Raw genomic sequence first — 13,839 nt, 5'->3', positions numbered from 1 at the left:
CCCCAGGAGTCTGGCACCCCCCACCCCGGCACTCTGCCCACCCATCTCTACGTCCCGGCCCCTTCTTGGGGCCACGGTGCAGCCCCAATTTTCTGCCTCTTTCTGGGCCTGGTCCCCTTCCCTCAACCTCTGCTGATTGGGGGAGCGGGAGGGACTGTCCAAGGACCTGGCAGCCCAGTGAAGACCCGAAGCAGCTCTCGGTCCTGTGCCACCTTATCACCCACTGGCCTCCAGCACCCCAGGGCCCCACTGGCTCGGAGATAAGATTGCTCTGCGGTTCCTCACTCCCAAGCCAAGCTCCTGGGCCCCTCTCTCTGACCCTCGTTCCTTTTGATCCGAGGGGACACTCTCCTCCCTGACCTGCACATTCCCTCTGCCACTCCTCCGGTCCTGACCTGTTGATCCACAGTATCTCCCCCAACCCCCACCCCCACCAGGTCACGACTCCCCCCCACGGGCCTGGCTCAGAAGCCGGCTCCTCCCAGTGCCGGTGCTTGGCTTGTCTGGGAGCCGTGTGTGTGTTTCCCTTTGTTTTATGAGCGGCGTGACCTGAGACCAGTTACCTAACCAGGGTTTCCTCACTATAAAACAAAGGGTGACGGTCTGTGTCTCATAGGGCAGGGATTGCATGCCACTAGGAGTACGACGTGCTGAGCAGCCTCTTGCCAAAGCAAGTCCGACACAGAGGCGGGTTCCTGCCAACTGCTCTGGGGTCCTACCCGCCCCCCCTCAGCTCCCGCCGGCCGCTCTCACCGCACAGCTCTCCCTCATCCGAGCCATCCCCACAGTCGTCGTTGCCATCACACAGCTTGTCGGGGGGCAGGCAGACAGAAGTGTTGTTGGCACAGGGGTGCGAGGGGGGTCTGCACGCCAGGGACTCGCAGTTCTCTTCATCCGAGTTGTCCTCACAGTCGCTGTCCCCGTCACACACCCAGGCTTTGCTGATGCACCGAGCTGAGAGATGGGGCTGGCATGAGGCGGTGAGCCGGGCGGCTCCGGGCGGCTCCCTTCGGCTCCCTCCGGCTCCCTCCACCTGGGGGGCTGCTGCCGTCCCATTTGAGGGGGGATGGGAGGACAGGGAGCGCCCATGCAGTCTTGCTCCCGCTCTGCCCCTCCCCGTGTCCCTCTGTCTTAGTATGACAGCCAGAGTAACGCAACAGAACCCTCCTCCTTCCCTTTCTTTGATCTTTCCCTCTTTCTTTTCTTCTTTCTTTTTTTGATTCTGGGCCATACTCGGCAGTGCTCAGAGGAAACTCCTGGCTCTACACTCGGAAATCACTCTGTGCTCTGGGGACCATATGGGATGCTGGGGATTGAACTCGGGTTGGCCATGTGCAAGGCAGAAACTATTGCTCTGGCCTCTCCTTCCTTCCTTCCTTCCTTCCTTCCTTCCTTCCTTCCTTCCTTCCTTCCTCCCTCCCTCCCTCCCTCCCTCCCTTCTCCTTCCTTCCTTCCCTGACTCCATCCCTGCTAGGAATAAACCCCAAAGCCTCGCTCATGCAAGGACTGCACTTTGCCACTAAGCTCTGTCCCTGGTCCTCCAGCTGGTGCCCTGCACAGTTCGCGTCTGCAATGCCGTGGGATCTGCTAGGAACTGTGAACTTTTCCAGTTTAATCTCCATTAGCAACAACAAGGGGAGGACTGAGGTTCAAAAGGGCCTGAACCTCAGCACCAGCGAGGGTTTGGGTCCCCAGGCTCCTCAGGGAAAGCCCGACTCCTTCTTAGACCCGCCCCCCTCCCCCATCCTGCAGACGCCTTCTCTGGGCTGCCTTTTGCCACAGGACGCTGCCATCCCATCCCACCCCCGTAAGGGGTCACCCCCCTTGCTCCCAGCCTGCTGGCCTCCTGCCCATGGAGCCCCCGCCCCGTGCCCCCCGATCCTCCTGTACCAGAGTCCTTGCAGCCAAACTTGACGTTGGGGTCGCAGACGTGGGTGACGCCCTCACAGCTCTTCTCGTCGCTGGAGTCCATGCAGTCAGTGTCGCCATCACAGCGCCATCGGAGAGGGATGCACAGCCCATCCAGCCGGCACTGGAACTCATCCGTGTGGCAGCCACCCGGAGGCCTGGTGGCTGTTGGGGGACAGAGGGGTGGGGGTGAGGTAAGGGCTCCAGGTCAGCCGCTGTCAGCTCAGCTTTCCCCCGCCACCTGCTGTGTCCAGCCTGGGCGAGGCCTCTCAGGACCCCCGTCCCACGCGTGGACTCTTCCTTGCATAAGTGACCCTCTAGGCCGGGTGCCTGGATGCCCCTGTGCCCCAGCCAGGCGGTGTCACTCGTGAACTCCACCACCCTTATTGAGTGCCTACTGTGTGCCAGGAGCCAGAAGAGAACAAAGCAGAGTCCCTTCTGATGGAGCTCTCGCAGGGAACAGAGTCACTAGGGACATGACCGAGAAATTCAGAATACAGGGCCAGGGGCACATGCTTTGTTTGTCTTTTGGTTCAGAGGTTCCTCCTGGCTCTGCACTCAGGAATCACTCCTGACGGTGCTTGGGGGACCAAATGGGATGCTGGGATCAAACCTGGGTCAGCTGGGTGCAAGACGAGCACCCTTCCCACTCTTACAGTCCCATGTTGCATGCTGGAACCCTGGAGTCAATCCAGCTCTGCATGGGGCCCCGAGCAGCATTGGAAGGGACCCTTTGAGTTCTGAGCCAGGAGCACCAACAGGTGTGGCCCCAACAAGAACCCTGTGCCCTGAACCCCAGGCCCAACCCCCTCCCCCCCCCAAAAAAAAAGAAATAGAAACGGAATTGTAGGTAGTGAAGGAAACTTTGGAGGGAGAGCTGGCTCCAGGCTAGAGAGGAACATTCCAGATAACAGTGCCTGACCTTTGAGCCTGGAGGATGTGCGGGAGAGAGCCGGAGAGGCCCGGGAAACCTACACAGAGGGGACGGCCTGGGCAAAGCCTCTGAGCTGGAACCCTGCGGGCAGATCTGAGATGCTCAGGAGGACGTGCAGGACCGAGTGACTGGCACGGCAGAAAGACAGGGTAGGTGGTTGCAGAGCCCAAGGGCCACAGCTGGCGCCTGGCACACATTGCCACACTCAGGAAGCCAGTGCCACTGTGGGCAGGGTCTGAGGATCTGGCCGCCATCCTGGGACAATCCCGGGGACGGAGAGCAGGAGCAGCGCTGGGCCTGGCTCCCTCGCCGCCCCCCCCCCCCCCCCGTCCCGGCACCAGGCCACCACACCTGGCCCCACTGGTCCCTGCGAAACCAGGGAGCACCATCAGGTCTCTCTTCTGGAGTCTCCAGAGCATCCCTGTCCCCAGCAGAAGCTCCTTCCAGGCCCACCTGCCCCCACCCCCAGCACCCCCTGCATCCGAGACTTGCCCCGCTGCGCTGCACGGAGAGGCAGAGGCTCAGAGGAAGTAACTTGCCCAGATTTCTCTTCTTTTTTAAAAAAGTAAAGGCCACACTCTGCTGAGGGGAAGCACTGGGGACCCCCAGAGAGTGGTGCTGGGCGTGTATTTAGGGCCTCACACATGCTAGTTCTACGGCCTGAGCTACCTCTGGGCCCAGCCCCCCTCAGGTGTGCTGAGCCTGTGAGGACACACACACACACACTCACACCCAGGCCTCCCTCCGGGCTCGTTGCCCCTAGCCTGTCTGAGTCACCCCGGCCGTTCCTTTAGTCTGAGTCTCAGTTCAGTGACACCCCCCCTTCTTCCCCCTCAGGGCTGGTGATCTCAGTGCTCTGTCACTGTCCCACCAAATGCCCCCTGACTCCACCAGGCAGAGGGAGGTTCCGGGCTGGCTGTCTGGGTCAGGGCTGCCGAAAGATGTTGGACTACAGCAATGCAAAAGTTTAAAAGACACAGATAACTTCGCTGGGGGGAGGAGGGTGTTACTGGGCCACACCTGGGCTGTGTGCAGGCGACCGCAGGGTGCCGGGAATGGAACTGGGGTTGGCTGCAGGCAAAGCGAGCACCCTAACCCCGGTGCTGTCTATCCCAGGCTGCAGACGCTCTAACTGACAGGACCTGTGAATTGTGAGCTTTATTTGGAAACAGGTCTTTGTAGATGATCAGTTTAAGAGGAGATCATGAAACAAAGAAGGAGAGAAGTGGCGAGCGCTGGCTCAAAGGGCTGGAGCACAGACTCTGAGTGCACGAGACCCAAGTTCCAACCCCAGCACAAGGTCCCCCAAAAGGAAGAAGAAAAAGAACCAAAGACAAGGCCAGGGCCAGGGTGTGGCTCAGTGGTAAAGCACATGTTCTACATGTGTGAACCCTGGGCTCAATCCCCGGTGGTGGAAATGCAAAAATAATAATTAAAAAAGTCAAGCGTGCTGAAAGGAAAACTGATGAGGTCATTAGGGTGGGGCCCCATAGGACATGATGATGTCCTTATGTAAAGGGGAAAGTTGGATGCAGAGATACAGGCTAAGCACAGACACACAGCAGGGCCAGGGAAGGAGGGGCCCCCTGGAGACACAGGCAGAGACTGGGGTGAAGCAGGCATGAGCCCCAGAAACCAGGAGAGAGGCACAGATCGGCCCTCCTGATCCCAAGAAGGAGCTTGAGAGGAGGAAGATGATATATTGCTGTCGGTGATGCTTTACGGCCCCGGAGCTAACACTCCAGGGCTTAAAAACGAGTAGTTGGAGGCTGGAGAGATAGTACAGCGGGTTGGGCATTTGCCTTGCACGAGGCTGACCCGGGTTCGATTCCCAGCATCCCGGATGGTCCCCTGAGCACCGCCAGGAGTAATTCCTGAGTGCAGAGCCAGGAGTAACCCCTGTGCAACACCGGGTGTGACCCAAAAAGAAAAACAAAACAAAACAAAACAAAAAAAACAAGTAGAAGGAGGCTGGAGTGTTAGTACAGCAGGGAGGGCATTTGCCTTGCACATGACTGACCCAGGTTCAATACCCAGCACCCCATAGGGTCCCCTGAGCACTGCCAGGAGTAATTGCTCAGTGCAGAGCCAGGAGTAACCCCTGAGCATCATCAGTTGTGACCCAAAAAGCAAAAGAAAAATACCTCCCAAAACCCCTAAAACAAAAACATGAGGAAGGCTGGAGAGATAGTACAGAGAGTAGGGCACTTGCCTTGCATGTGGCTGACTCAGGCTCAGTCCCCAGCACCACATATAGCCTCCCCCGCCCCGAGCACTGCCCAGGAGTCTCTAAGTATAAGGCTAGGAACAGCCCCTGAGCATGGCCGGGTATGCCCCCCCCACCCAAGCAAAACCAAATCATTGAAAGTGGCCCATGAAAAGCTTCACTTCTGGCTTCTCTCCCGGTGCCAAGCAGCCTGTGTGCGAAGAGCCTGTCAGAGTCAAGTTCCCGGGACCCTTGGGTGCTATTGCTGTCCTGACTCTGCAGGGCAGAGGCCCCTGGACGGGGAGGAACACTCCAAGGCCACCCAGACAGCCCACGGCCCAGCCGAGCTCAGGCCCAAGGCCGACGGAGAGGCTGGCACCGGTCACCGCCTGAGCCGCGAACCACGTCCCTCCCCCAGGAGCCCGGAGCTGGGGTCAGGGAGCAGGGCGCCCACCCTGGTTGGTGCAGTTGGCGTGCGTCTCGTCGCTGTAGTCCCCGCAGTCGTTGTCCCCGTCGCAGGTCCAGTGCTCGGGGATGCAGCGCCCGCTGTTGCATTTGAACTGGGTGCTGGAGCAGGAGTGGCTGCAGCCGGCCTCGTCACTGTTGTCGCCACAGTCGTTGTCTGGAGAGCGGGGCGGGAGGGGGGTGCGAGGAAGGGAGAGGCAAGAAGTGAGAGTCACCAGCAGCCTTCTCTGGGGCTCCTGCTTGGGACCCCGGTCCCGCCGCCCCATCCGCACCACCGCCACCGCCCCCAGCCGCCCCTGAGAAAACAACAAACAGAAAAGACACAGAAACTGCATAGATTGCAGCATGCACCATGGCCCGCGTGGGGGTGGGGGTGGGCGTGGGAGGGGGCAGAGGGCCCTACCCTGGGTGTAGACCCCGAGAGTTTGGGGGTGGGGGTGCTGGGGCAGGGGGCCTTGGTTTAGGGAGGACGGGATTCTTAGATTTCAGAGGGGGTGGGCGGAAGTGTGGGGTCGGGGAGGGAAGGGCCTCATCAGGCTGGGCCCAGAGTGGGGTCTGGTGGGCCTCGGGCTCTGGGCACCCAGCTCACCGGGGTCAGTGTCTGCACCGGGGTGGGTGTTGGAGGTAGGTGTGGAAGGTGGCTGAGGGTTCCTGAGTGATTAATGCTTTCTAGGCCTGGGGCTGGGGGAGACCCCCTCCCCACCCCCCCACTGTCGGGTCTGAGTCCCCGGCCTGTTCCTGCCCGTGTGCAGCTGGAGTTGCTTCTTTGCTCCCCACTGGATCTGGATCCTTCTGTCCCCTCTTCTCTGTCCTCACTCCTGAGAGGGCCCCTCTCAGCTCTTCTCCTTCCACTCTCCCCCTTCTCTCTCTCTTTCTCTCTCTCTTGCTTTCTCTTCGCCTCTGAGGACCTCTGGGGAGGGGGAGGGGAGTGTCCTGGGGGGTGGCTGCGGCTGGGTGGGGTCTGGGGTGATGGTGCATGTGCTTCTATGCACTGACCGGCAGGCTCAGGACAGGCCTTTTCATCAGAGCCGTCCCCACAATCCTTCTCTGAAACACAGAAACCGCCAGGGCAGCCATTGGCACGAGACACGGTGACCACGAGGGGCAGCGGCGGCGCCGCACGACCTGTCCCGTACCCGCCACACAGATGCAGCCCAGGCCTCGAGACATACACACAGACGGTGCCCGGGCCCCGAGACCCGGCGACATCACCTGCTCTGGGGCTGACAGCCGGGGGGCTCCCCCCACGCCTGGAGCCTGAGCTCGGAGGGGGTTCCAAGGACCCTGGGCCAGGGCTGCAGGGCAAAGGGAGCTGGGCTCCGGGCTCCAGCTTGGCGCTGGGGCCCTCCCCGCTTCTCCCCCAGCCCTAAGCCTCGGCCAGGGAGGAGTGGGCTTACAACCCCCAGCGGGGCAGATGGCTCACCCTGAGATGCCCAGATGCTAGAACCCCAGCAACCTCCCCCCCCGCCCCACCCCTTCGCCCCCCACCTGCCTGTCCCCCAACAGGCCTGGCTGTGGCTTCCAGCCCTCTTGACTGCTTACGATCCCAGGGCCGGCTGCACTTACCATTGTCACATCGCCAGTTAATGTTGATACACCTGCCGTTGTTGCAGGTAAACTGAGTCAGGGGGAAGCAGGTGGGATATGCTGTGAGGGAGAAAAGTGCAACTGAGTGGAAGCGCCAGGAGGCCAAGGGCTCCCTCCCTGGGCCGCCTCACCAGCGGGCAGAGGGCCCAGCCAGGAGGGGGTGCGCTGCCAACCTCTGCTCTGAGCCCCTGGGCACACACTGGCCAGGCGCTCTTCTTGAGGGCTCTCACTGAAGTCCCACATCCGTGGGATGAGCATGACCTGTGATGAGGGTGCTTTTTATGCCCCCATTCTGCAGAAGCAGCAGCCAGACACACACACACACATGCATGCACGCACAAAGGAACACACACAGACACACATGCACACACAAAGGGACACACACATGCACACAGACACCCACACACACGTACACACGCGTGCACAAACATGCACACTCACACACACACTCACACATGCGCAGACGTACAAACACCCACACACACGCGCGCACGCACACACATGCCTGTGTGCACAGAGGGACACACACAGACACATGCACACAGACACACACGTGCACGCACACATATGTGCACAAACACGCACACACATGCGCACAAACACATGTGCACAAAGGAACACACACTTACACACAAACACATGCGTGCAAAGGAATACAAGACACACATGCACACACACGTGCACACATGTGCGCACAAACATGCATACACACATGTGCACACACAAACACACACGTGCGTGTATAAAGGAACACAGGCACACATGCGTGCACATACGCACACACACGCACATACACGCGTGCACAAAGGAACACAAACACACAAGCACACAGACACACACATACACACATGTGCACACACATATGCACAAACACGCACACACATGCGCACAAACAAACTTGCACAAAGGAACACACACTTACGCACAAACACATGCATGCAAAGGAACACACAGACACACACACATGCACACATGTGCGCACAAACATGCATACACACATGTGCACACACAAACACACACGTGTGTGCATAAAGGAACACAGACACACACACGTGCACATACGCACGCACACGCACAAACATACACGCGTGCACAAAGGAACACAAACACACAAGCACACAGACACACACATGCACACACACATGCACAAACACGCACACACAAATGTGTGCGTGCGTGCATGCATAAGCGAAGGGACTTTCTCAAGACCAACCGGTCTGTGCAGTGCCCCCAGCTCGTCTCCCCGCCCCCAGCCTGCTGCGGCCCCTCTCACCGCATGAGGCTGACTCATCGGAGCGGTCACCACAGTCGTCATCCAGGTCACACGTCCAGGAGATAGGGATGCAGCGGCCACTGGCGCAGGAGAACTGGTTGGGTGGGCAGGTGCGGGCTGCGGGGAGGGGTGGTGTGAAGGCTCATGCCTCGACCCCGTCCCACTTTTTTTTTTCTGTTTTTTGGGCCACACCCAGCAATGCTCGGGGCTCCTCCTGGTGGTGCTCAGGGGACCCTATGGGGTGCTGGGGATCGAACTTGGGCCGGCTGCATGCAAGGCAAAGGCCCTACCCACTGTAGGTCTCCCCGACCCCCCGTTTCTTTTCTGTGTCTCTGCCCATCAACACATTCTTCCCAAGGGTTTGTAGATGGTTAACAAGTGGTCTCACACGGGCGTCACGCGAGAGGTCCCTGGTATCCATTCCCCAAGGAGGGTCCCCTTGCTTCTCCACCCCAGCCACCACTTCCCCTTCTGTCCCCACCCTCGTTGAGGTCTCTCCAGCTTCCACCCAGGGCTTCCAGTCCCTCTGCCCACTGACTGAGGGTGTGCCCACGGCCACAAACCGGAACAAGTGGTGTTGGATTCGTCCTCGCTGTTCCCACAATCGTTGTCCCCGTCACAGAGCCAGCGGTTGGGGATGCAGCGGTTGTTCTCGCACTTGAAACGGTCGGAGGGGCAAGTGTGCTGATCTGGGAAGGGGACGGGTCAGGGGTCAGCGCTGGGGGTGCAGGGGGCGCCCCGCAGGCCTCCTGTGCCCAGCGGTGAGGACGAGCGACTCACGGCAGAGGGCGGGGGCTTCGTCACTGTTGTCCAGGCAGTCGTTGTCCCCGTCACACTTCCAGCGCTCCTGGATGCAGCGGCTGTTGGCACAGGCGAACTCGCCCGGCTGGCACTGGGGTGGAGGCACGTAGGATGGGTTCGCTGTGAGCACAGGGATGTGAGGGCAAAGTCAGGCCTGCATCTGGGACATGTGCCGAGTCCCCTGTCCCCTGCTACTTTTTATTTTTTAATGGCTTTGTTGGGGACCACTCCTAGCAGCGCTCAGGGCTCACTCCTGGCGGTGCTCAGGGGGCCATAGGTGGTGCCAGGAATCAAACCCTGGTCAGCTGTGTGTAAGGCAAGAGCTCTGGCCCTGTGTCCTCTGTTTCTTTTACTGTCTTGAAAGAATACCTTCACTGTGATGTTTACTAGTGTGTAATGAACAAACACAAGAGTGATTTAACAGCGCAGCACTCGACACAGCCGGGAGTGGACAGCTTTCAAGGAGTAGGGTCCCCTGCCCCTTCTGACCTGTTCTATCTTGTCCAGGGGTCACGCCCAGCAGTGCTCAGAGTCGCTCCCAACAGTGGATGCTCAGGAGACCAAGTGGTGTCAGGAACTGAGCCTGGGTCTCTGGCAACTAGACCATATGCTCCAGGCTGTAGATCTGTTTCTCCAGCCCAGATAATAGTGACTCTGTGTATGTGTGTGTGTGTGGTGCTGGGCACTGAAGTCAGGACCTCACACAGACACAGCAGTCACTCTACCACTGACTGACACCCTCAGCCTCGTTTCCGATATTTTGAACGAGCATTATGTTACTTCAACAATGGGGCGACTGGGGCTGGAGCAATAGCACAGCGGGTAGGAGGTTTGCCTTGCATGCGGCCGACCCGGGTTCGATTCCCAGTATCCCATATTGTCCCCTGAGCACCACCAGGAGCTCCTGAGTGCAGAACCAGGAGTAACCCCTGTGCATTGCTGTGTATGACCCAAAAAGAAAAGAAAAAACACAACAATGGGGAGACAAATGTAAGGGAACTTAAGAATATTTTCCTCTTACCTTGCCTGAGTAAGGCCCGGGGTGGATTCCTGTCACCCCAAGGCTCCCCAAAACACCATAAGACATCCCCACCTCCTAATTAGCACCACCAGCAGAATATTCAGAATATTTCTCCCGGCTTTATTTTTTTGGGTTTTCAGGTCACCCCACCCCCTAATTAGTACCACCAGCAGAATATGCAGAATATTTTTCCCCCTTTATTATTCACTGTCACTGTCCTCCCGTTGTTCATCGATTTGCTCGAGCGGGCCCAGTAACGTCTCCATCGTGAGACTTTGTTGTTACTGTGTTTGGCATATCGAATACGTCACGGGGAGCTTGCCAGGCTCTGCCGTGCAGGCGAGATCCTCTCGGTAGCTTGCCGGGCTGAGAGGGGCGGAGGAATCGAACTCGGGTCGGCCATGTTGGCTGCGTGCAAGGCAAACGCCCTACCTGCTGTGCTATCACTCCAGCCCCCTTTATTATTATTATTTTTAAAATATTATTAATATTATAATAAAATATATCATAAATTATTATATTTATGTAATATCATTATCTATATGGGATGCTGGGGATAGAACCCGCACTGGCCATGTGCAAGGCAAGTCAGGGTTCTTGCTGTGCTATGGCTCCGACCCCCAGAATATTTTCCTCTTTCCACTGTCTCATCGTTCAGTTCTCCCCGATCTTCATGATCCCCAACTCCCTCCCACCCCCCGAGTTCTCCCACCAGTCGTCATCTCCTGCAGCCCCCACATGCCCTCATGACCTCTCCCATTGGACCCTGTGGCTCTGTTCCTGGGACCCCGCCCAGCGGCCTCTCCTACCCAAGCAAGTGACTCCATCTGAGTCCAACACCTGGTCCTCGGCGCAGGCACACTGGCGGCTCCCGGGGGTGGCCAGGCACAGGCTGCTGCAGCCGCCATTGTTCACTCGGCATTTGTTGGTCCCCACTGCGAAGGAGCCCACGCGGAGGGTCGAGGGGGAGGGGAGATGGAGAACAGGGGTCAGAGCAGACAGGAAGGGCACCGGGAAGGAAGAGGCGGACATGGGGCAAGAGGGAGATGTGAACCAGGACGGCCCAATGGGGCTTGGGGGCACCACTCTCAAAGGTGCCTCAGAGCCGGAGCCGAGGATCCCCGAGAAGCACCTCATGCTGCCCCCCACCCCATCCCGAAGCCTCCCTCCCCTCAGATCCTTCCAACGCCAGCCCGGCCCCTGCCCCACTGCCAGTCCCAAGGCCTGAGGTACCTTGCTGCTGCTGGGCATCATACATGCGGATCTCAAAAATGGGGGGCCGCTCGCTGCGCAGAAGGGTCACGGTTGGGGGTGCCCCATCGACGCCCCGCTCTAAGCGGTAGACACTGCCACTACGGTACTCGGTCCAGAAGAGGTAGTTGGCGTGGTGACACAGGCCAAAGGCGTGGTTCAGCTCAGGCCCCTCATACACGATCTAGGGATGGAGGGGAGGTGGCTAAGGAGCTGGGGGACGCGGGTGCCCGACGAAGCTGGGGCACGCCGGTTTGGTGGGCCCATTTGTCCATTCTGGGTTTCTTGTTTCCCCATCAGCCTGGGAGCCCCCAACGGTGAGCTCTTCGCACAGACTGAGGAGCCAGACCTGGACCCAGCGGGATGCTGATGGCACACTTGTCCTTTCTTGGGCTTGTTCATTTATTTGCATCCCTTCGACACGTGTGTTCGCATGCACATGCAACTTGACACATTCACACAGAGCCATACACACACATCTAGGCAGGCAGCGTGAAGAAACCACCCCTTCATTTCTTTATTCGAGAAGCCGCCAGAATCGACTAAGGGTCAAGAGTAGGCAGAACTGAGAAATTGGAATGACACGGTCCCTGTCTCGAGGGACACACAGGTGGGGCAGTGCTCAAAGGCCCAGAGCACTGCCATGCACACCAAGGACCCCGGGTTTCAGCCCCAGCACTGTATGCTCTCCCAAACACCTCCAGGAGTAGCCCCGATGGCCCCCAAACAACCAGAAAGGCAAAAACTATAAAAAGAAAGGAAGAGGGGTCAAGAGGCCACATCCAGACAAGGAGCAGCTTGCCACACAGAGAGGTTCTGGGGGGTTCGTAGGGGGCTTTCAGGAAGTCCTTGGGCCGAGTCTGTGTGCTGCGGGATGGGCGAGATGCGTAGTGATGTTCAAAGTGTGGGGATGGGTCGGAGCAATAGTGTAGGGGGTAGGGTGACCCCCCCGGGTCTGATTCCCGGAATCCCTTATGGTCCCGTGAGCACCACCAGGAGTAATGGTTGAGTGCAGAGCCAGGATTAAGCACTGAGCATCACTGGGTGTGGTCCCCAAACAAAACAAGCAAAGCAGGAGGGTGAGGGAACAGGAAAGAGGTAAGACCCCAGAGTCACAGGCCTGTCCAGAAGGGCCTGTCTTACCTGGAAAAGAGCCGGGTCCACACTCCCGGGCATGTGTACAACATGGGGAACACAGAGCACCCCCCCATGTGCATCTGAGGCCTCCTGTATCGTCCATAGGCAGACAGGCAGGTACACGGCAGCACGTGCTGCGTGTACACATGTACGCACGTCGGGGCCATACAGGTCACTCAAATGGTCAGACACCATCTACCAGAGGTGATCCTCTCTCTAATAACACCATACACATCCGTTGGTGACAGATGTAACCACACAGGATGCACACAGGCACACAAGCCTTGGTCAAGCCATGTGCACATGGCCAGCCCTCACAGGCACATGTCTCCCACCTTCCGGTCTGTTCCGTTGAGCAGGATGGTCTCGATACGGTCATAGAAGGCGTCTACCCAGTAGAGGCGCCCAGCTGGGATGTCCAGGCTCAGCCCATTGGGCCAAAGCACTGTCTTAGAGGTCACGAAGACGTCTCGGTGTGAGCCGTCCATCCAGGCCCTCTCCAGCCGCCCTCGTCGACTGTCCTTCGGGTCCTCCTCCCAGTCTGTCCAGTACATCCACCTGTGGGCAGCGACTGGTGAGTGCCACTGGGTCACCCCTGCATTCGCAGCCTCCCCTGGGATCCCAGCCCACACGTGACCTTCACAGGGGTGTTCTTGCCCTCTTACAGTACTGGGACCATACATTTCATTCATTCATTCATTCTCCCAACAAAGGTGAGCCAGTAATCACTGTGGCACTTGGGAACCCTTGCCACATCCCACCCAGGAGCCAGACCAGAAACAGATCAAGCACGAAGTGGCACAGCAGAGAAGGGTTAGGTTAAAGCTAGGAAGGAGATGAAGCAGGGTGATAGGACAGGAAGTGGGGGTGAACGAGAGGCGGGGGTGGGAGGGTGTCTCGGAGGCAGTGGCTGAGCCAAGCTCTCAGAGACTGAGACATTCCAGGCACAGGAGCTCCTAGAGCAAAAGCCCAGCGCAGGAGGAGCTGGGGTGTGGACCAGGGGCTGGGGTGTGTGTGTGGGGGGGGGGGGGGGTGGACAAGACAGAGCTAAGGAGACGGGAAAGAAGGTAAAGAGGCGATCAGGACACCAGACCTCGCCAGGAGGGAGGGGCTCACTCTCAGGGGCCAGGGCCAGCCACAGGCTCAGAGCTGGGAGTAATGGGTGGGACTCTGTGCACTGCAGGAATCTCTCCCACTGCCCCGCGGCAGGGACACCGGCTCCTCCTTTGGCCTCTCCTTCTTCCTCAGTGTCCCAC

General features: G+C 58.7%; 1 protein-coding gene across 1 annotated transcript in view; it reads right to left on the bottom strand.

The window, feature by feature from the left end:
• Nucleotides 1-13,839, bottom strand: part of LRP1 (LDL receptor related protein 1) — an 88,772-nt gene that overhangs the window by 40,324 nt on the left and 34,609 nt on the right. The window contains exons 13-22 of the mRNA XM_056117631.1: nucleotides 12,919-13,141; nucleotides 11,429-11,630; nucleotides 11,005-11,130; nucleotides 9,154-9,294; nucleotides 8,937-9,062; nucleotides 8,374-8,490; nucleotides 7,080-7,160; nucleotides 5,503-5,670; nucleotides 1,891-2,073; nucleotides 754-954 (exon numbers count right to left, since the gene is read on the bottom strand). Coding sequence (XP_055973606.1) covers nucleotides 754-954; nucleotides 1,891-2,073; nucleotides 5,503-5,670; nucleotides 7,080-7,160; nucleotides 8,374-8,490; nucleotides 8,937-9,062; nucleotides 9,154-9,294; nucleotides 11,005-11,130; nucleotides 11,429-11,630; nucleotides 12,919-13,141 — 1,568 coding nt within the window. The remainder of the gene's footprint in view (nucleotides 1-753; nucleotides 955-1,890; nucleotides 2,074-5,502; nucleotides 5,671-7,079; nucleotides 7,161-8,373; nucleotides 8,491-8,936; nucleotides 9,063-9,153; nucleotides 9,295-11,004; nucleotides 11,131-11,428; nucleotides 11,631-12,918; nucleotides 13,142-13,839) is intronic.

Source organism: Sorex fumeus, unplaced genomic scaffold (assembly GCF_029834395.1).
Source record: "Sorex fumeus unplaced genomic scaffold, SorFum_2.1 ptg000035l, whole genome shotgun sequence".
Classification (NCBI taxonomy): domain Eukaryota; kingdom Metazoa; phylum Chordata; class Mammalia; order Eulipotyphla; family Soricidae; genus Sorex; species Sorex fumeus.
Note: the sequence above shows the minus strand (reverse complement) of the source record. Positions and strands in the feature narration are given on the sequence as shown.